Below are 21,990 nucleotides of genomic sequence, written 5' to 3' on the forward strand. Positions count from 1 at the left end.
GACTCTGAGACCATGACCTGAGCCGAAGGCAGAGGCTTAACCCACTGAGCCACTCAGGTGCCCCCATGGATAAGTTTCTTAGATGTCTGTCCTTTGCTTCAAAGTCTCACAGAGAGGGGAAGTAGGAGGGAGGGTATAAATAAAACATGCTTGGCCACCAAAAAGTAATTATTGAAATAAAGTGTAGGGTACATAAGTGGTTTTATTATATTTATTTCCACTGTTTGTTCAAATTTGAAGTTTGCCAAAATAAAAAATTAAGGGAAGAAAGGAAATAGATTCTGAAATGAGGTAGCCAATGGTCTATTATTCCTTAAGCCTGCTCAGTTATTTCAGTTAATGAAGGTATTTGAAAATGAGGGACTTTTATTTGGCTCAAGGTCTGTCGAGATAATATCTTCAGGGGCACCTGGGTGGCTCAGATGGTTGGGCGTCTGCCTTCAGCTTGGGTGGTGACCTCCAGGTCCTGGGATCGAGCTCCATGTCAGGCTCCCAACTCAGCCAGGAGTCTGCTTCTCCCTCTCCACCGTTTTTGTGCTCTCTCTCTCTCTCTCAAATGAATAAATAAAATCTTAAAAAAAAAAAAAAGATAATATCTTGAAAGTTTATTAGCAATCTATATTTGAAATCCTGAGTCAGACTTTTGGATATCTTAAGTAAGGTGCATATTGACATATGCCCCAAATTATATATATACATGGGGACACCTTGGTGACTCAGTTGGTTAAGCGTCTACCTTCCACTCAGGTCATGATCTTGGGGTCCTGGGATTGAGTCCCGCATCTGGCTCCTTGCTCAGTGGGGAGCCTGCTTCTCCCTCTGCCTACCGCTCCCCCTGCTTGTGCTCTCGCTCGCTCTCTCTCTCTGACAAATAAGTAAAATCTTCAAAACAAAACAAAATGTGTATACATAAGAACACACATAAAACTAAAGTGATTTTTAACTTGGTTGGAGAATTTGTGGTGTCTCTTAGCAGTGCAGGCATAACTTAGGCGCCCTTGGTCTAGGGACCACAGGTCGGGAGGTAGGCCGGACGGTCTGGAGCCTCCGGATCTGGAACTTTCGACAGTCCCTTTAATGTGGTGACTGTGCATTTTTGCTCCCTGGGTTGTGTGTTCACTGGCAAAGTGATGCATATAACAGAGTGCGTGGCACCAGGCCTCAAGGCCGACTTCTTGCCACAGTTCGCTTGGCAGTCCTTGTCCCGTGTTGCTGGTTATAAAGGGTTCTGCCTGGAGCCCTCATTTGTTCCTTCCAGGGCAGTAATGGGAAGTAGCTGCTTCCTGCTTTCAGTGGACACAGCTCAGGTGTGATTTTTTGTTCTCTCCTTTCCCTTAGATGTAGCCTTCTCATCTGTAGCTCAGATCTAGCGGGGTCAAGGGAACCAATACAGAGAAGAAGAGCTCGTTCACAGCCAATGACAAGCAGTGAAGTACATGGAGAGAGGGAAGGGTGACCTGAGAACATTTGCCTCTGCTTAGCATTGCTAAGGATCATAATTTCTCTTTTTGTGACTTTGGGCCCCTCTCCTCCCCCGGCCACCACTGTCAGACAGTTGAGTGGCCTCTGATAGGCCGAAGGCAGACTCTGAGGAGTCCTGGATGGTTTCCCTTGCCATATGATTTGCATTTCCAGAGGCTTCAAAGGGGAGAAAGTAATGGCCTAGCTGCAAGGTAGAGTTCATGCCTTGTTCCATTTTGCATGGCAGCACCCAACATGGTTCTTGGAACAAAGGAAATGACAATGAGCGTTGAAATGCAAACATTTGGGGTGCCTGGGTGGCTCAGTGGGTTAAAGCCTCTGCCTTGGTCGTGGTCTTGATCCCAGGGTCCCCGCAGGGAGCCTGCTTCCTCCTCTCTGTCTGCCTCTCTGTTTACTTGTGATCTCTCTCTGTCAAATAAATAAAGAAAATCTTAGAAAAAAAAAGGAAATACAAACATTTACTGGCAGAATTCCCATCCCTGTGACACTAGCTTAGATTTGTCTTTGGGTCTGGTCCTCCTTCAGATCGGGTGGAGGTTTAGGGGCCTCCAGATCTTACAGGGAGGGGTATGAGGCCCTCGTCTGCAATGGCAAGCGCTGAAAAGTGTTTCGGAGGTGTGAAGGACCCCACAACTGGGTGGGGGAGGCATCTAGGAAGAGCCTTTCATATGGAGCAGGAACCGGCTGGCAATCACTTCCCAGTCTGGAGTTCTGGAAATCGGGATCCTCATCTCCGTCACCAGGGAAGTGAGCCTAGGTCACCGAGCCAGGCAGCATGTCCCTGAGAGATGCAGCTGTGACAGAGACAGACCAGGTCCAAGCGCCACGGGGCTGGGTGGCTGGGGAGGGGGCGTCATCAAGTACCTTCTGGATCAGGTGTGGGGCTGCAGGAGGCACCCTGAGCGGGGTAAGAGGGCGCTGGGCTCTCCCAGTTAGTGGTGAGCACAGGGGCAGGGGAGGCTTCTAGGAAGGGATGCTGGAGAGGAAGACCCAAGGGGAGGGGAGGCATTCACCAGGCACAGGGGGCGGAGGAGGAGGGGTCCAGGGAAGGAGGAGCATCTGCACAAGCCCTGAGACCAGGGGGCGCTTGGGGAGTGGGAAGAACCAAAGGCCGTGGGGCTGGTGTGCAGGCAGGAGCAAGGGGTGGACTGAGGCCGCGAGGTCAGCGCCATGGTACTCGGCCGGGCGGCCGGACCTCCCTCAGAGGTGCCCAGATGGTGTCCCTATCGGCTGCCAGGAGGCGTCTCAAGTGATGACTCCAAACACTTTGAAATCGACACTGGAGTGAAGGTATAGTCAGGAAAAGAAGGTTGTTTTGTTTCTGACCTTGTTCGCTCACTTGGTACGGGGATGGGAATTTTCAGGAAAAGTGGATGTAGCATTACTGGGCGAGGGTGGCAGGAAAGAGTCAATGAAAGTTAATATTGTAATTTCTGAACACTCTGGAAAGCATTGTTTCCTGAGACCTTCACTTGGAACACAAGAGGGGTAGAGAGGTCATCAGGGCAGTCATAAATGAATATTCATGTTGGACCTACTTGCAGATTAGTTCAGGATTAACCTCCATTTCCCCATGACCAAGGGATACAGTGTTATACCTGAAACTGCAGAGAGTCACAGAGCATTTAAGCTTAGATTTCAAAACCACTCAGGACTATTTTGACAGGATGGATCCTTGTGTTTTTTTAAAGCCATCCAGATACAGATTGATTTTTTTTTTTTTTAAACCCAGAAGCGTTAATCTTCAGTTTCTTCTTATGTGTAAATAACCTGCTGGATATCGAATTTGGATTTCAGGAAGTACATGTTCTTTTAATTTTAAGAAACTACTATAAACAGTCTTCTCATTCTGGGCCTCTAATATTTGCCAGCCTTAAAGAAAGGCAGGGCTCCTGAGTCAGTCTTCCAAATCCTGCCAATGAGGTGACGAATGAATTTGAGGAAGAGGAGTGGATAAAGTATTGAGTCATTCCCCCTCCGCCCCCCCCAACCCCAGCCCCAGCCCTGCCGTGTGGACGGATCGTCTGCATGAGGTTGTCCCGCTTGGAGCTTTCCACCCGACAGTGGGTCTCCGTTGCTCACAGCTTTGCCTCCTCTGTCCTCCTGCTTCTAGGTTATCAGGTTCCTGCAAGTCATCCGGGGCCCGGTCCGGATTCCAGGCTAAACATGGTGGTGATGAGTAGCCTTAGGGTCATTCTTCAAGCCTCTCCATGCAAGTCACTGTGGAGAAGATTCCAGAACCCCAGGTTCGTGCCAGCAAGGCTCTGCAGCCTCTACACCTGCACATACAAAAGCCGGAACCGAGCCCGTGAGTACACTGCCGCCTTAAGGAGAGCAAGAGGTGGGGGCGTCTGGGGGGGGCGCAGTTGCTTAAGTGGCCGACTCTTGGTGTCGGCTCAGGTCGTCTCGGGGTCGTGAGATCGAGCCCCGCGTCAGCTCCACACTCAGCTTGGAGTCTGCTTGAGAGTCTCTCTCCCTCTGCCCTTCCTCCCTCCCCGCCTCTGCCGGCCCTGCTGGCCCGTGGTCTCGCTCTCAAATAAATACGTGTTTAAAAATAGAGTGCGCGAGAGACTTGGTGCCATATGACAGTCACATGTGTCCTGTGTTTACCTGTATGGTGCCAGTGGCATTCCAGAGTGGGACTGTGTGCCTTCAGAACCATGAGAATAACTACTGGTTTCTGTTTCTCTTCTAAAATAAACGTGGAAAATTCTTTTTCCCCGGGTTTGTTGACATAGACTTGCCACCTGACGTCATGTAGGTCGAAGGTGTGCAATGTGCTGATTTGATATGCATATATGTTGCGAAATGATTTCCATAATAAGGTTTGGAAAGACCTTTTCTTGACTAATTTTAACATGTTAAAATGATGTCATGCAGGGCCACCTAGGTCTCTCTGTCAGTTAAGTGTCTGCCTTCTGCTCAGGTCATGATCCCAGGGTCCTGGGTTCGAGCCCTGTATTGGGCTTCTTTTTTTTTTTTTTTTTAAGATTTTATTTATCCATTTTGAGAGAGAGTGCATTAGAGGGGAGAAGGTCAGAGGGAGAAGCAGACTCCCCATGGAGCTGGGAGCCTGATGGGGGACTCCATCCCGGGACTCCAGGATCATGACCTGAGCCAAAGGCAGTCACTTAACCAACTGAGCCACCCAGGTGCCCCTGTATTGGGCTTCTTGCTCAGCAGGGAGCCTGGTTCTACCTCTCCCTCTGCCTGCCACTCTGCCTACTTGTGCTCTCTCTATCTCTCTGTCAAGTGAGAACAAAAACAAAAACAAAAACAAACCAAACTTCACAAAAGTAAAAATGATGCCATGCAGAAATAGGGCAAGAGAGGTGTCTCAGTTTCAAATACTATGAAACCCCTTCTGTACTGTTCTTGTTGACGTTGATCCACAGACGGCCAGTTATTTCTGCGAGTCTTAACGTTCTGGAAGTTGCATGTTAATGTTTGTAAGCAGGTCAGTAGCTTCACACTCTGGAGTGTTCTTTCTCAAGTCACAAATTGTAGGGTTCATTCTCTTCGACCAGCTTAGCAGTGTGGGCGCTGCTGTAGACGCAGCATATGGAGCGAGGCAGCCGATGGCCTTTCCTGAACGCTTTTGCATCTCGTTCCCCTCCTGAAGTACCAGTTCCCTGCCCCGTCCCTACAGTGCAGCAGTTGTCCAGCGAGGCACTGCTGACATGGGGGTGGGGTGGGGGGTGTCATTCTGTGTTGTTGCCGGTGTAGTGCGCACTGTAGGGTGATTAACAGCATCCCTGCCAAGTACCCACTAGATGACCATTGTATCCCCACCCAGTTGTAACAACCACAAATCTCAGTAGACATTACCAAATGGGCTCTGGGGGCACAAAACTGCCTGTGCTTAAGAATCAGTGGGAAAAGGACAACTGAGTGGCTCAGTTGGTTAAGTGTCTGCCTTTGGCTCAGGTCATGATCCCAGGGTGCTGAGATCGAATCCTACATGGGGTTCCTTGCTCAGCAGGGAGCCTACTTCTCCCCCTGCTTGTGCTCTCTCTTTCTGACAAATAAATAAATAAATAAATAAATATCTTTTTAAAAAAAGAAATCAGTGAGATGATAGAAGAGAATAATGTTTTGTCTTGTTTTGTGGAGAGATGAATTTGAATTTGTGGAGAGATAAAAATGGCTGAGTACATTGTTAAAGAGGAATTTTTCATATTTTCCATTATTGTAAAGAATTGACAAGAGTTTTCATGTTGCCTTCCTTCCGGGTCTAAGTTTCTCCACTTTTTCTCTTTGGATTTGCTCTCTTCTGATTTTATATGCACATAATAAAAAAGGAAGAAGGTAAGAAAGGAATGCTTTCACTTAGTAGTGCTAATTGAGCTAAATCCAAGGAGTTGAAACTGCTCCACAAATACATTTTTATTATACATTTACTTTGTTTCCTCCAACAATGACAATGTTCTCATTCAAATGAACTTGTCGGAGCATAGTAAATTTCTGGTTGCTGGGTGTGGCTTCCTACCAACAGACCCACATCCTACCAGGACTGGCTTGTTTTCAACACTGGCATTTTGTGGTCTGAGGTTTAAAATGGAAAAAATTAGTCATGTTCGTGTAGTTACTGAAGTTTTACTTTTTTTTTCTTTAACAGAGAGTTGAAAGTTAAAGGGCTAAAATCCAACATACGAATGTCTTTAGGGTAGTTTGCTTGTTCTAGTGCTGACTAAAACAAAAAATGGTGGCTCGGGGAGATGTGCTCTTTTTGTGATTAATTTTTCACATCAGATGTTCTTGTTTTTAAGTTACTAAGGAAAACAGGTGACAGTCGTGATTTGATTTCGCTTTTGGCATGTCGCACCACCCTCCCGCTTTTCGCTGGGGAGAATTTATGGTCTCTGCTGTCCTGAGCTACTGAGCATTTCCTGTTGCTAAATCCCAGACCTCCTGCTGATCGGTTGTAAAGACAGTAGCAGTAAAGACAGTACACATCTCATCGCGTCTGGCAACTTACTACCCCAGCAGAAGGCCCATTGTGTAGTTGTGACCCAGAACAACCCAAGACCTTTAAGGGTTAGAAAAGATAACCTAGAAAGTCCTTCGCTCGTGCCTGCCACTCGGTGAGGACGGTGTTCGCAGATCCTTCTAGCGCTAGGCTTATCGCCATCACGGTCTTTATCGTCGTCACAGGCTCAGTGCCTCCCTCAGATGCTTGGACATTGTTCCGATGGGGTTAAGGAGGATGAGGAGTAGAGGAAGTGGGAAGATATGGCCGATTCCGAGAGCGGCATTTCCCTAGAGCCTGTCTGTGCTCTGTGCCTCACCTCAGTCTCCGCTCGCCGCCTCCCGGGGAAGCATTGTCTGTCCACTCAGATGGCTGTTTGCTGTTATCTCCAGTAGCAGACGGTGTTGACAGTCTTAACTTGATTTGTAAAATGACAAAATAAAGATAAAAGCCTGCACCTGTTACCCAAGATGAAAATAAAATCAAATTCGCTTAATACATCTTCTACGGAAATTTATTTTAATTGTCACATAAACAATTTAGGGTTAGAGTAGATCAGGAAACAAAGGCAAAGAGTCAACAATAAGAAAATCTAATTTAAAAAAGAAATGGATCAGGGTCCATACTTAGCAGACACCTGAGCAAAGAAGATCTATAGATGGCAAGTAAGAGTATAAAATGATACGCTACTATGTGTTCTGTGATCAGGGAAATGCAAATTAAAACATCGTTAAGATATCACCACATACCTGTTACAGTGGCCAAATTCCAGAACACGGGCAACACCAAGTGGTTATGAGGATGTGGAGCACCAGGAACTCTTACTTATTACTGGTGAAAATGCAAAATGGTACTGCCACTTTGGAAGATAACTGGGCAGTTTTCCTCCAGAACAAAATGTATCCTTGCCGTACAACCCAGCAATCATATTCCTTGGTATTTACCCAGCATTGTCGAAAACTTATGTCTTCACGAGAATCTGCACATGGCTACTTAGAGCAGCTTTATTCATAATTGCCAAAACATGGAAGCAGCCAAGATGTCCTTCAGTAGATGAATGGATACCTTAACTATGGCATAAAGAGACAATGGAATTTTGTACCTCATTGAAAAGAAATGAGGTAGAAAGCCATGAAAAGAAATGTAGGAATCTTAAATGCGTATTAGTAAGTGAAAGAAACCAATCTGAAAAGCCTGTGTACCCAACTAAATGACATTCTGGAAAAGGCAAATGGAGACAGGGAAAAGATCAATGGTGGCCATGTGTTAGAGTACAGGGAGGGATGAATAGGTGGAGCCCCTGATTTTTAGAGTAATGAAAATACTCTGTGTATTATGATGGGTACAGATCAGTATACATTTGTCCAAACCTATGGAATATATAACATCAAGAGTGAACCACGATGTAAACTCTGGACTTTGGGTGTTATGTGTCAGTGTAGGTTCATGAACTATAACAACTGTCTTCTCTGGTTGGGGCTGTTGATAATGGGGAATGCTGCATGTGTGGGGACATGGTTTCCCATTTGGGAAACCAGTGTACCTTAAATAAATTAATGGATAAATAAAGTCTTAAAAAATTAAGCAGGAAGGGTGCCTGGGTGGCTCAGTCGGTAGGGTGTCTAACTTCAGCCTGGGTCATGATCTCAGGGACCTGAGATTGGGCTCCCTGCTTAGTGGGGAGTCTGCTTCTTTCTCTCCCTTTGCCCCTTCTCCTTGCTCATGTATGCCCTCTCTCTAATAAATAAATAAAATCTTTAAAAAAAAAATTAAACACGAGATCTTAGACCATGACAAAATTTAAGAATGTTAATTCTTAATTGAATTAAATACAAAGAATATCATCTAGAATTGAAAAGGTACATATTTGCTATTTGTTATTATTTCATTGATTCTTATTGTTCATGATCTCCGCTTTTAGATGGAAGAGAATTTTTTTTTTTAAGCACAATGTGGAATCGAATGGCACTGTATAAAATCTAGCCACTAGTCCTATGTGTTTATTTTCATGTAAATATAAATTTATTAAAATGGTATAGCTACATGTTGCTAGCACTCACCATATTGAAAATTTCCATCAGCAGAGAAAGTTGTATTTGACAGGACTGGTGTGTATTATAACTGAAATGTGTTAGAAAGTTGTTCTGTTTTTTCTCCAATTAATTTTGAAGGACGAAAATCCTCGAGAATATTAGTATTAAATAGTCTGTTTTGCAGTATCTTCCCAAGAACTCTGGTAATCCCAAAGTAATATAGATTCAGGATGTATCAGACCAAGTCTCTCATTAGCATTCAAATAACCTTGAGAAACTGTAGGCTGATAAAGAGCCCCTAGAATTGTATTAATAGCTTCAGAGGTGTCAGCAGCAGCAAGGAGCTAACAAAAAACCCGGGAACTGTGGGCTCTAGTCTCCTGTGCTGATAACTGTGTGTGTGTGTGTGCGTGTGTGTGTGTGCGCGTGCGTGCGCACGCTGCGGTTACCTGGGCTCGGCATCAAAGTACCTCTTACCGCCCTCGTGCTCTGAGAAGACATTTGGTCACTCTGTGATCATCCTTAACAATGTCATATGTGAGGGGGCTGTCACTGCTGGGCCTTAGGCCTACTAGGGTAGTCTTTAGTTCGATGCTGAAATCACACATCTCGAGAGAAAGGACAGGAACAGGGCAAGGCACGGGAGAAAAAGCCAGTGAGGGTATAGAACAACTATGTCCAGTGGATACGTAACGTGAGCCACCGATATGAGCCATATAGGCAAGTCTGTGTTTTCCAACAACCACATTTTAGAAAGAACAAATAATATGTGAATTGCATCTCAAAATGAGGAACTTAATTCTAATACAGCAAATACATAGGTAAAATATAGTAAATAGGCAAAATTATTTTTACCAATCTGTTTGTTGGGGAGGAAGAATATTTAACCTAGCATCGCCCCAATATTCTTACTTTAACATGAGATGAATATAAGAATTATAAATAAAATATTTTACATTCTTTGTTTTGTGCTTAGTCTTTCGGTCCCTAGGTGTTTTACATTTATACCAGAGCTCAATTTAAATAGTCACAGCGGGTGAGTGGCTACCTTATGAGGCAGTGGAGGTAGAGAGAAGAGAGGGATGAATGAAGGGGAGCTTACTGTAGTGTAGGGTTGTCTGGGAAGGGGATGGAAGTGAGCTTGAGGGCGTGTAGGATTTTGAGAAATGAGAGCGAAATGGATAGATGTGATCACGTGAACTACTGGGAAGGAAGAATTTCCTCTCTCCTGCAAGGTCTTTCTGGCTGGAGTAAGAATCAAAATGGCCTGAGACAGATTAACAGGAGAAAATAAAACTTAATAGCATATGTAAGGGGAATCCACATGGAAATGGATATTCTGAGGACAGTGAGGCAACATGAGGCTTATATTGAGCTGTAGAGAGCGGTGGGGGTCTGTGGATACAAAGGGAAGGAAGACTGTTATCAGGAAGGTAAGAGGAGATGTTTGGAAAACGGAGGTTACCCTCTTGAGCCACTCAGGGGCTCCTCTATTTTTGATGTTTTGAGGAACCTGCATACTGTCTTCCACAGTGGCTGCCCCAGTGTGTATTCCCACCAACACTGCATAGGGTTCCTCTTTCTCCATATCCTCGCCAACACCTGTTGTTTCTTATGTTGTTGATTTTAGCCATTTTGACAGGTGTGAGGTGAAATCTCATCATAGTTTTGATTTGCATTTCCCTGCTGATGAGTGATGTGAAGCATCTTTTCATGTGTCTGTTGGCCATCTGGATGTCTTCTTTGGAGAAATGTCTGTTCATGTCTTCTGCCTATTTTTTAGTTGGATTTGGGGAGGTTTAGGTATTCAGTTGTATGAGTTCTTTATATATTTTGGATACTAAGCCTTTATCATACGTGTCATTTGCAAAATATCTTATCTCATTCCGTAAGTACGTTGCCTTTTAGTTTTGTGATCATTTCCTTTGCTATTCAGAAGATTTTTATTTGTGTAGTCCCAATAGCTTATTTTTGCTTTTATTTCCCTTGCCTCAGGAGACACATCTAGAAAAATACTGCTTCAGTGGATGTCAGAGGAATTAGTCTGTGCTCTCTTCTAGGATTTTTTATGATTTCAGATCTCACACTTAGGTCTTTTAGTCCATTCTGAGTTTATTTTGGGGTGTGGTGTGAGAAAGTGGTCCAATTTCATTCTTCTGCATGTAGCTGACCAGTTTCCCAACACCATTTGTTGAAGAGGCTATCTTTTCCCCATTGAATATTCTTTCCAGCTTTGTTGAAGATTAATTGACCAGATAAGCATGGGTTTATTTCTGAGCTCTCCTTTCTGTTCCATTATCTATGTGTGTCATGTTGTGCCAGTGCCATACTGTTTGGATTACACAGCTTTGTAGTGTATCTTGCAATCTGGAATTGTGATACCTCCAGCTTCGTTCTTCCTTTTCAAAATTGCTTTGGCTCTTTGGGGTCTTTTGTGATCCCATGCTCATTTTAGGATTATTTGTTTTAGTTCTGTGAGAAGTGTTGGTATGTTGATAGGGATGACATTAAATGTGAAGATTGCTTTGGGTGGTATAGACATTTTAAGAATATTTCTTCTTGGGTGCCTGGGTGGCTCAGTGGGTTAGGCCACTGCCTTCGGCTCAGGTCATGATCTCAGGGTCATGGGATCGAGTCCCATATCGGGCTCTCTGCTCAGCAGGGAGCCTGCTTCCCTCTCTCTCTCTCTGCCTGCCTCTCTGTCTACTTGTGATCTCTCTCTGTAAAATAAATAAATAAAATCTTAAAAAAAAAAAAAAAAGAATATTTCTTCTTCCTGAATTTCTAGATTGAACTTTTAACAGCCACAAGGCCAGAAACCGAGCCAAAATTTGCACCAGATACCTGCCAGACTTTGTCAGCAATGCCTGTAGATGTGGGTGAATTCTTTCCTTCTCGAGTTTCTCCAAATATCCTGAGGTTAATCAAGGTAATAGGCTGATACTTCCAGGGGTTTTTTATTAATTCCGTAAAGCCATTCTTAGTTCCTTAATGCTGTCTGGTTATATCTGTATCTATCCAGGTTTCAAATATGACATTCTTTTTTTTTTTTTTTAAGATTTTATTTATTTATTTGACAGAGATCACAAATAGGCAGAGAGGTAGGCAGAGAGAGAGAGGGGGAAGCAGGCTCCCTGCTGAGCAGAGAGCCCGATGTGGGGCTCGATCCCAGGACCTGAGATCATGACCTGAGCTGAAGGCAGAAGCTTAACCCACTGAGCCACCCAGGAGCCCCTCAAATATGACATTCTGTTCAAGGCCTTGGTTACAAAACCAGTTCTTTCCATTGTTTCCTATTACAAGGAGAACAGATTCTTACTGAATTTATGAAAATAAATATACTGCCATTAAAATAAAAGAATTCTTACTGAGTTTCTGAATTCTGGAGGGTTCAGATAGGGAGAAAAGATAAATTTTTCAAAACTGCTTATAATGGTATAATTTGTCAAACTATTACAGGTCACTTAGCTTAAGAGAAAAGATTTCCTTAATTTCGAAAAAGAAACCATTTTTAAAAGTTGGAAATGTTTTAAACAAAAGTCACAAAAATTATAATCATCATCCTCAGTTCATTTAGTCCCATGTTTTTGTTTTGCATGAATCCAGTTTTTCCACTAGTTTTAGAAATTCTTACCTAGACAGTTTTATGATATTAACGTTATCGGAAACTTGTCCTTAAGAGTTTTACTCTTTCTGTGAATTTTACTGAAGATGAAATATATTGCAATGGGGTCAGTGTAAAACAGTGACTATAAATGACAATAGTTAAAAATGGCCATGGTTACGGGGCACCTAGGTGGCTCAGTTGGTTAAGCTCTGCTTTGGGCTCATGTCCTGATCCCAGAATACTGGGATTGAGTCCTGCAGGGCTCTCTGCTCAGCGGGGAGCCTGCCTCTCCCTTTCCCTTTGTGTGTTGCTCGATTCTCTTTCTGTCAAATAAATAAATAAAATCTTTTTAAAAAATGGCCATGGTTAAAGATTTGATTAGAGTTCATTATGATGCAGGTGGCAGGGAAATGTGATTATTTCTCTGACCCGCAACACTTCAAGATAATAACATACCAGAACATCAGATTTCTAGGGGTTTTATGCAGTTTTTAGAATACTTACTTTAATTACATATCTACACAAATACAGTCTAACAGGGTTTAATATCACTTATTTGCCAATGCTTCTCATTTAATTTAATATACCAAATAAACCTAATTAATTTCTCACAAAATCTTTGAAATGTTCCAGGAGGGGCGCCTGGGTGGCTCAGTGGGTTAAAGCCTCTGCCTTTGGCTCTGATCATGATCTCAGGGTCCTGGGATCGAGCCCCACATCACATCACATCATCACATCATCACATCGGGCTCTCTGCTCAGCAGGGAGCCTGCTTCCTCCTCTCTCTCTGCCTGACTCTCTGCCTACTTGTGATCTCTGTCAAATAAATAAATAAAATCTTTAAAAAAAAAAAAACCGGTACATTCTAGGAGCTACCTGGAAAACATCTCAGTTAGATTGTAGTCAAAAGATTTGATTTTAGAATTTGATTTTGGGAAGTATGTAAAAAAATATCAAAAGGCTTGAACATTTTATTAAATAGGATCTCTGATCATTATGAAACAGTATTTAATAATCCATATAGCCAACTCGACAATAAGATGTCAAAGGCAAATACAGAAGTTTCCATAGCTCTGATCAAATTTAGCTTTTTTTAAATATTAAGGTTCAGAGGTTTTTTGTTTTGTTTTGTTTTGTTTTTTTATTTTTTAGTAAATCAAAGACCTGAAAAGCATAGGAAGTTATTTTGGCAAACCACAGAATCCTTGTTTTCTAGGCAGATAACTTTTTTTTTTTTTTTTTTAATTTTATTCATTTGACAGAGAAAGACACAGTTGAGAGAGGCAACAGAAGCAGGGGGAGCGGGAGAGGGAGAAATAGCCTTCCCACCAAGCAAGGAGCCCAATGCAGGGCTCCATGACCTGAGCCCAAGGCAGATGCTTAACTACTGAGCCACCCAGGCACCCCTAGGCAGATAACTTTAAAGATAAAAACATTTATAATGTCTTATTAAGAGTAGATCAATAGTTTAAGAAAACTTTGGGTTTTTAACAAAGGGACAACAAGAATTTTAAGTTTGCGTTAATGTATTTTGACATTAAAACCCATTTACTTACTTAAATTTATTCTAATCTTAGCTAGTATTGACCACATACAAAATTCCTTCTAAAGATTTTTTTTTTCATCATAAACCTTCTGTAACTTTCTTGTTTACATTCAGAGTTTGCCCTAAGTTTTCTTTAAATAATCTGTCTCACTTTAGGAAAAAATACTTTCTTTTCCCTCAACAAAAATGTGTTCCCATTCCTCATATTTTCCCCCCCAAACACAGATCTTACTTTCTTGCATACAGAGTTTTTATTATTATTATTTCTAGTGGACTTAACTACAGTGGCCTTAACTACATTTATTAGAATTCTTAACTCTTAGGAACCTTAGCTTTTGGTGAAAACTAAGTACTAAGCAACTATAAACCTCTGTTATACCAGTATTCTTCAGATTAGTAAATTTATGAATACATTTCATAATTTCTAGGAACATGCATTTTTTCATTGTACAGTTTTGTTTTTTTTTCTAATAGTACAATTTTTTAAAGAAATCACATGGCAGGTTTACTAATAGAGCCATATTTGCTTTTAGTTTCTCTGCAAGAAGACAAGAGTAAACAGACCTTTGTTTATTGCTTAATATTTCATTATTTTATCTTACTTGGAAATTATGCAAATATTCAACAAATTCAACTCATCATTGGACTCGGGAAAATTCCAAAATTTCAATTTACCAAACATTTTGGAAGCCACCTAAAAGTTTACTTATAATCCTTTTAGTCTTATTTATATCTATTTAATCTACCTGTTCTTAACAATTATGTTTAGATTACCTACAAAACTTCATGAGGCATTAGACAAAGTTAGCCATTATTCTAATATTTTTGACAAATTTGTAACAGAGACAAGAATCCATTTGACCTTCATTAAACACAGATGAAAGTCTGACATTTAGTGCATAACTCTAAAGACAATTTTATTTCAATTAAACCAACAACCTTTAGTTTTAGTACTGAATATTTTTCCAGATCACATCAACTTGAAAAAAGATTTGGGTTTCTATCTTTCAGACTTTTGGAATGCTCAATTCTTATAGGCACTTGTCTTCAAACCAACTAAATAGAGCTCTTTTACAAGTTAATTTTAGCAATACCATCCAAAGGTAGAGAAAATATCCAACATTTATAACATATATAGATGCTCATACACAGACAAGATGCAGTCTTCTAGCTTTTGTCTTGGTAGTATCTGTGGAAAAGACATGAAAGGCCCAATTTCCAAATACCTTTCCCCACCTTTTTTGTTTTGGGGAAAACCTTGTCTCTATACTTCCACCTAATTTTTGTATTTCAAAGAATGGCTCTTAGGTCCTAAAGAAGGTGGGAGTAGGAAATTTACATCACAAAGGCAGAGAGTATCCACATCTTCAAATTCCAGATTTGGTACATATCTGTCTATTAGGAGAGGCGCTGGAGTTGGGCACAAAAGCCATCCTAGAAGTCTGTATCTTCTAAAAACCTCTTTTTCCCTTTCGTTTCTTTAGTCTCAAGCAATTGTGGGCTGTATTTACATCTTAAAAACATAAGATTTATAATTTCAAGGAACAGGAAGAATGCAAAACATCTTTTGTTTTTTCCTCAGAGTTTCAGGGCAATTGTGATTTAAAATTTACCTTTCTGGGGTCCCTGGGTGGCTCTGGGTGGCTCAGCTGTTTGAGCATGTGCCTTGGCTCAGGTCATGATGGGGTCCTGTGAGCAAGCCCCACGTAGGGCTCCCTTCTCAGCGGGGAGCCTGCTTCTCCCTCTGCCTCTGCCTGCCCCCTGACTGCTTGCGCTCTCTCGGTCTCCTTTCTCTGTTAAATAAATAAATAAAGCCTTTTAAAAAGATAAAATAAAGTTTACCTTTCTTTAAAGGTATAGGACAGTTGTTTTACTATTGTGATCTTTCATAATATCCACAAACATTTCGAGAGGAGTAGGTGAGGTTTGGGAATCCGGACCGATGGTGGGCTTTGACTGGCTTTTGCATATCTGGGTTTGTAGAGATTTATGTAAGACAAAGAGTTGTTTTTAATTCCTCAAAGAACTAGAGTTTAGTGTGAATATCATAGGACTGACCTGTCTTTTCAACCAAATTTGCTTCTTTATATTAGGGAGGTTTTTTAAACTAAAATCGGAATCAAAAGATTTTTATCTTTGTAAAGTCTGTATAAAGCATTTTAACATTTTAACCTTCAACATTTTAACATTTAACAAAGAATTTTAAGCCATCTTTCTGGGTTCCTAATTCAGCGTGGGCTTCTATTAATCCCTGAATAATGGCCTTTTGCGGATCATTTGCAAGAGGGCCCAGGAGAAATTTTTAGTCCTGTTTCCTGTGAAGAGGGTTTGTGAATAGTCATTCTTTTTAATCTCTAAATTTAGTAGGATCTTTTCAAAGAGGAGGTAAAAGGGCTTTATAATTTAAAACATCTTGCTGCTTCCTAGGAGACATGAATTCTTTTGTAGTAGGGGGTCTAAGATACACCTGCAAAGCTGGCAGAGCCTGGTTATCAATCCTTGGAAGGCAGGAACAATGCAAGCCTCATGGCCAGTCTCAAGTGCTTTTGTTATATTAATTTCCTGGCTTCCAGCATTTACATGAAGACCTGTGTACTTTGAACCTAGAGATTAGACTGGAGTGTTCTCTATAAATGTTGCATGGAGGGGCGTGTGGGTGGCTCAGTGGGTTAAGCCTCTGCCTTGGGCTCAGGGCATGATCCCAGGGTCCTGGGATCAGGCCCTGCATTGGGCTCTCTCTGCTTAGCGGGGAGCCTGCTTCCCCCTCTCTCTGTGCCCGCTGCTCTGCCTACTTGTGATCTCTGTCTGTTGAGTAAATAAATAAAATCTTAAAAAAAAAAAATCTTACATGGAAAGGAAATTCTTAAGTCTAATTTCTGTGATTTTATCTTGCTAAGGGAGGCCCCAAGACTGGCCATTATATTCATAAGACAAGTGAGAGAGCTCTTTATAAAGAAACTTTTTCTTTCTTTTTTTTTTTTTTTTTTAAGATTTTATTCATCTGACAGAGATCACAAGTAGGCAGAGAGGCAGGCAGAGAGAGGAGGAAGCAGACCCCCTGCCAAGCAGAGAGCCCCATGCGGGGCTTGATCCCAGGACCCTGAGATCATGACCTAAGCAGAAGGCAGAGGCTTTAACCCACTGAGCCACCCAGGCACCCCGAAACTTTTTCTTTTAAATATAGCCAATTTAAAGGTTCCATCGTCTGGCCATTGATGAGTAGGATCTATTAATAGCAACTCACCAATAAGCCTTAATAGGTTAACCGAAGATGTATGCAGGATGCATCCAAAGAGGGCAAAGGTGACGTGTCCCTGTGATCCAGAAGTTTAGTCCCAAAATTAGTCTGAGAAAACAAAGACCTGGGGCACCTGGGTGGCTCAGTCAGTTATGTGTCGGACTCCTGATTTTGGCTCAGGTCGTGAGCTCAGGGTTGTGAGAATGAGCCCTCCGTTGGGCTCTGCACTCAGTAAAGAATCTGCTTGTTCCTCTCCCTCTGCTCCTTCCTTCACTCTCTCTTTCTAAAATAAAGAAATAAATTCTTTAAAGAAAAAAAAAAAAAAAAAAGCAAAGAGTGTCGTTGCATAGGCAGTGAAAATGGTGTCTCCAGTCTCCTGCAAAGTTGTGAGATGCCTCCAGTCACATACCCACTATCTGTGACACCAGGTAGATAATACTAGAATGGGACTTTCCAGCACTAACAGGCAACAAGGATTGGGGTGACAAAGGTTCCTGTGGGCTGGAACCCCTTATGTCAGATACCCCAGAGAGCTGACACGCCTGGATAGAGAGAGTGAGTGTGTGTGTGTGTCCAAGTTTGATCTGTTTAATTGACCAGCAAGGTGTACCTTGGTGAGTGCACCCTTTGGATTGTGGAGACCAAAGAGAATGTTCTCCTTGATCACCAAGCCAAGCTCTTAGGACATAGAACAAGATGAAAGGAAAAATATTCACACGTTAACAGTCTTGGCTAAGCTTTGGGTCTCTTAGAGACACACTAATACCTAAGAAGGATATACTATGGGGTTGGGGACTGGGTTGTTTTACAGTGTACTTTGGTGCATGGTTTTCTTGAGGTTGGCAGGTGACCTAGTGTCCATCTTATCCATTCTGTGACCAACTTACCTTATCATGGGAGTCTTCTTAAGGTAGTGAAGGCTTTAATAGCTTTTAAGTGCTCAGCCTGCGTCCAACAGTTTTGCGGCTTTGACTTCCAAAGTGTCCCTTAGTAATAGGCTTTACCTCATGTGTGCATCAAATGATACAGATAAAAGAAAACAAAGACCATCTCTGGGAGGAAATGGATCGGTAACCAGAGTATTCTATCAAGTTGAACCAGAGTCACTAGGCCCAAAGACAAATATCGTCCACAGATATTTTCTCCAGCTAATCTAAATTTTGAAAGAGAGAAAAAGGACTCTCACCATTCTCCCCCCATAGGACTCTGCGGATATTCTGGGGGGCTGACATGGTAAGAAATCGCACCTTCCACTCGCTGAATGTCAGATGTCCCAAGGTTCTCTCAGCTCTGGTGGTGTTGGGGCAAGAGATGTCCAGTGAGTTAAAGTATCCTGCAGACTATGCCAACTGTTAGGGAGTAAGAATTTCTTCTACTGTTCAAGGTCCTTCCCGTCAAACTAAGAATCAAATTGGCATGAGACAGATTAACAAGAGAACATCATATTTAATAGCATGTGTAAGGGGAATCCCCACAGACATGGAAATTCCAAGGACAATGAGGCAACATGAGGCTTATTTGAACTAAAGAGAGGGGTAGAGGCCTGAGGACACAAAGGGGAGAAACACCATTTTAGCAGGAAGGTGAAAGGGTTCCGGAGGTTGTCCTTCTGTGCAGATGAATTCCCTCGGTACAGAGGAATCTCTGTTAATAACTCCCTTCCTGATAAAGCAGGCTGTTGAGGGGGAGGTAAGGAACTTTTCCTGAATCTACTGGGTTTGGATTGCTTTGAACTCAAAATAATGTTCATACCAGAGGGAGCCGTATTGGTGTGGCCTGCCCTTGGCTGCTACGGAACGAAGGAAGTTTTCTGACCTAAACCTGCTTGCCCGGTTGGAGAGACTGTAGGTGTGATTTAAGGGTAAAGAGCCTTGGTATCAACTTGTTTGGTTTTCTCTATCAATAAAATAAGCATTAAGTGCCTTCTTTGTGCCTGGTACCAGGTTCAGCCTAGAGGTTGTAGAGGAAGTTCAGGACACCCGCCCTAACACTGAGGCCTTGACACAGGCCCCGTGAGCAGAAAAAGCAAATGCACACCAAAGGAGCAATGGTTGCATGTGAAAAGGGCAGGAGTGAAAATGTTGTGAACTCAAAAGAAGGCAAGGTCAGAGCAGTGGGAGACAATGTCAAAACCAAAGTTTGGGAAGATGGACTAGAGAGGAATGAGAGAACAGGAAGAGAAACCAAGGAGCATGGTAAGAAGTCCAAGGCTCATGGTCATGGGCAAGGCGAGGAAGAGATAAACCTGAAAGATCCTTAAAGGAGGAGTAATGTGGTCATCAGCAGGGTAAGAGGAATAAAGATACAATGGGACTGGAAACTCCCCAGGGATGCTCTTTATCTTATACATTCCATGCACAAGCAGTGATTGAAAGCCAGCTCAGTTGTACATTGCAGAGCAATGCAGGAGGAGTGGGACAGAAAATTACATGTATAAGTGCAGGGAGAACACATAATTTTCCTTCCACCCTTCTGAGTTCTTGGCTGAGACCGCCCATAATAAAGGACAAATTAATAAGAGAAAAGCAAATACAAGTTTAGTAACCCGTACACCTCCTGTGTACATGGGAGAAACCCAGGAAAACTGAGAAGCTCCCCAAGATGGCCCAAGCCATCACCTTAAATACCATCTCCAGCTAAAGACAAAAGATGTTGCAGGGTAGGGTTGGGGGCACTTCCGGGAGGTTTCCAAGCAAAGCACAGTCAACAAGAGCCTGGTTCTTATGTAGACCAGCCTTCGCCACTAAGAGCTTCTGGTGATTGAGAGTCATCCTCTTCCTAGTACAGAGAGGGAGACACCCGCACACAAGGAGATTTCCCTTATAAATGTAAATTTCCCAGACAAAAGAGACACCTGGGATGGTATATTATACTACCCTTCACCACCCCCAAGACATGCCTCTTTGGTCTAAGGATTATTTTGAGAGGATTATTTTGAGAAACTGCAGACACAGGAGAAGCCGTGAAAGCAGAGTAGACGTTATCCTTCTGTCAGGGAAATTTACATTAAAAAGGGGGGCTGTACCAGGAAGAGAACTATTACCGGAGACAGCTTTTTCATTAGGGAGCCTGACCTGCTTGGGAAGGCAAACTTGGCTCTCCATACATTTCCTCTTCTCACCTTCCTGTGACTTGCCTTCCCCCCACTTGAAGCCTCAGATCCCTGTCCCATTCCTTAGCTCCAGTGGTATTTTTAAGTCTCAATCACCTGGCTGCCTTTTGAGTCTCATATCTTTGTGGGTCTCTGGTCAGGAAGTAGGTGATTTAAAAATCTTTTTTCTCCTATTAATCTGGCTTTTTATTACTGTCAGGGTGTGTGTGTGTGTGTGTGTGTGTGTCCCAGCTAAGGACCTAAAAGCGTAGGGAGAAAAGTATTTGTCCTTTCCTAAAGGGGCATATTCTACTACCCTTCAAATAAATATCATAATAACTATACCAGTGTAATAGATCTTTTGAAAGAAAAAGATCAGAGAGCTATAATTAAAAAAACTAAGAAGAGGAGATCATATTATAAGAGAGTAGCCAGAGAACATTTTACTGAATTTACTGAGAAGGCGATAATTAAGCCCAAGACCTATAGATATGAGGGAAGCTGATTGAGGGGAAATTGATTTTCAATGAGAAGGAGCAGGAACTGAGGGGCTAAGGCAGGAAGGTGCTTTCTCTGTTGCAGGAGTTGAAAGAGGGACCCTCCCGAGGCTGGAGACATAGGGTGGTACAAAGACAAAATAAATCAAAGCCAGGGCTAGTCCTGTAAATAAGAACTAAAACCAAGCACATTATCATTATGGAATCTAAAGAGATTTTGGTGCTTGTCACCAATATATGAGTGACTCCTTTATAATGACAGTGTACCTCTGCTCACTGAAACCATGGTTGATAAAATTACTTTGTTTATTTCATTTTCTCCTGAAAATGAAGGCACTGTTAGTCCGAACACTTAATCCTCTTCCTATTTTGAGGGAAAGTGTGAGCGACTACCAAGGTATTTCGATCTGTATTTTCTTGACATGGAGGACGAGGATGGGAGGAGAGAGCAAAAATATGAGTGATCCTTAAAACAACAAACCCTTGACAAAAGTTGTCTTCAATAAGGGGACAGTAACCAAGGGCCCCTGGTGGGGGGGTGGCTTGGACTAAAGGAGGAAATGGTGGGGAAAGAAAACCTTCCAGAAGCTGAACTTGTGAACCAAAGGGCATACATTGATAGGAGCGTTAAGGTCACAAAAGAGCTACCAAGGAATAGGCCTGGTTGTCTTAGGCTAGTGTTTGTTGTGGGTGAGCGTACGTTCTGGGCATTTCCTGAATGGAGTGTGGGGGACGAGTCAAGACGAAAGGAGGGATCGTCTTGGGGATCTGCTTGTTAGTTTCCTTTTTGCCTAGTCTTTATGGGAGACCTTCGTAAATTGGTTTTGAAGGGTGTGACTCCTCAAACCCTCAGCCACAGTCTGAGTGTCTTAGAGGGGAAGGTGTTGCAAGGTCTCCTTGTGCCAGGCATCTTGAAAACTGAGTCAGTTTGAACAGAGCATTACCAGCAAGGAGACTGAATCAGTAATCAAAAGAATCCTAACAAATCAAAGTCCAGGAGCAGACGGTTTCACAGGCAAAGTCTATCAAACATTTATTTATTTATTTATTTATTTGTTTATTTATTTTTAAAGATTTTGTTTATTTATTTGAGAGAGAGCGAGCTTGCATGAGCCGGGGGAAAGGCAGAGGGAGAAGAAGAGGGACAAGCAGACTCCTCACTGAGCACAGAGTCAGACGTGGGGCTCTATTCCAGGACCCTGAGATCATGACCTGAGCTGAAGGCTGACCCTTAACCGACTGAGCCATCCAGGCACCCCTCTACCAAGCATTTAGAGAGTTACTACCTATTCTTCTCAAACTATTCCAAAAAAAGAGAAGAACTTGCAAATTCATTCTGTGAAGCCAGTAACACCCTGATATGAAAACCAGATAAAGACACCACAAAAGGGCGCCTGGGTGGCTCAGTGGGTTAAGCCGCTGCCTTCGGCTCAGGTCATGATCTCAGGGTCCTGGGATCGAGTCCCACATCGGGCTCTCTGCGCGGCGGGGAGCCTGTTTCCTCCTCTCTCTCTCTCTCTCTCTCTC

At 42.6% G+C, this 21,990-nt stretch overlaps 1 protein-coding gene across 5 annotated transcripts in view; it reads left to right on the top strand.

The window, feature by feature from the left end:
- The window catches only part of CA5B (carbonic anhydrase 5B), a 103,744-nt gene that overhangs the window by 54,759 nt on the left and 26,995 nt on the right, over positions 1-21,990 (top strand). For all 5 annotated transcript variants that reach the window (XM_032331791.1, XM_032331790.1, XM_032331794.1 and 2 more), the window contains one exon: positions 3,596-3,790. In XM_032331791.1, coding sequence (XP_032187682.1) covers positions 3,649-3,790 — 142 coding nt within the window. In that variant the 5' untranslated portion in view covers positions 3,596-3,648. The remainder of the gene's footprint in view (positions 1-3,595; positions 3,791-21,990) is intronic.

Source organism: Mustela erminea, chromosome X (genome assembly GCF_009829155.1).
Source record: "Mustela erminea isolate mMusErm1 chromosome X, mMusErm1.Pri, whole genome shotgun sequence".
In the NCBI taxonomy this organism is placed as follows: Eukaryota; Metazoa; Chordata; class Mammalia; order Carnivora; family Mustelidae; genus Mustela; species Mustela erminea.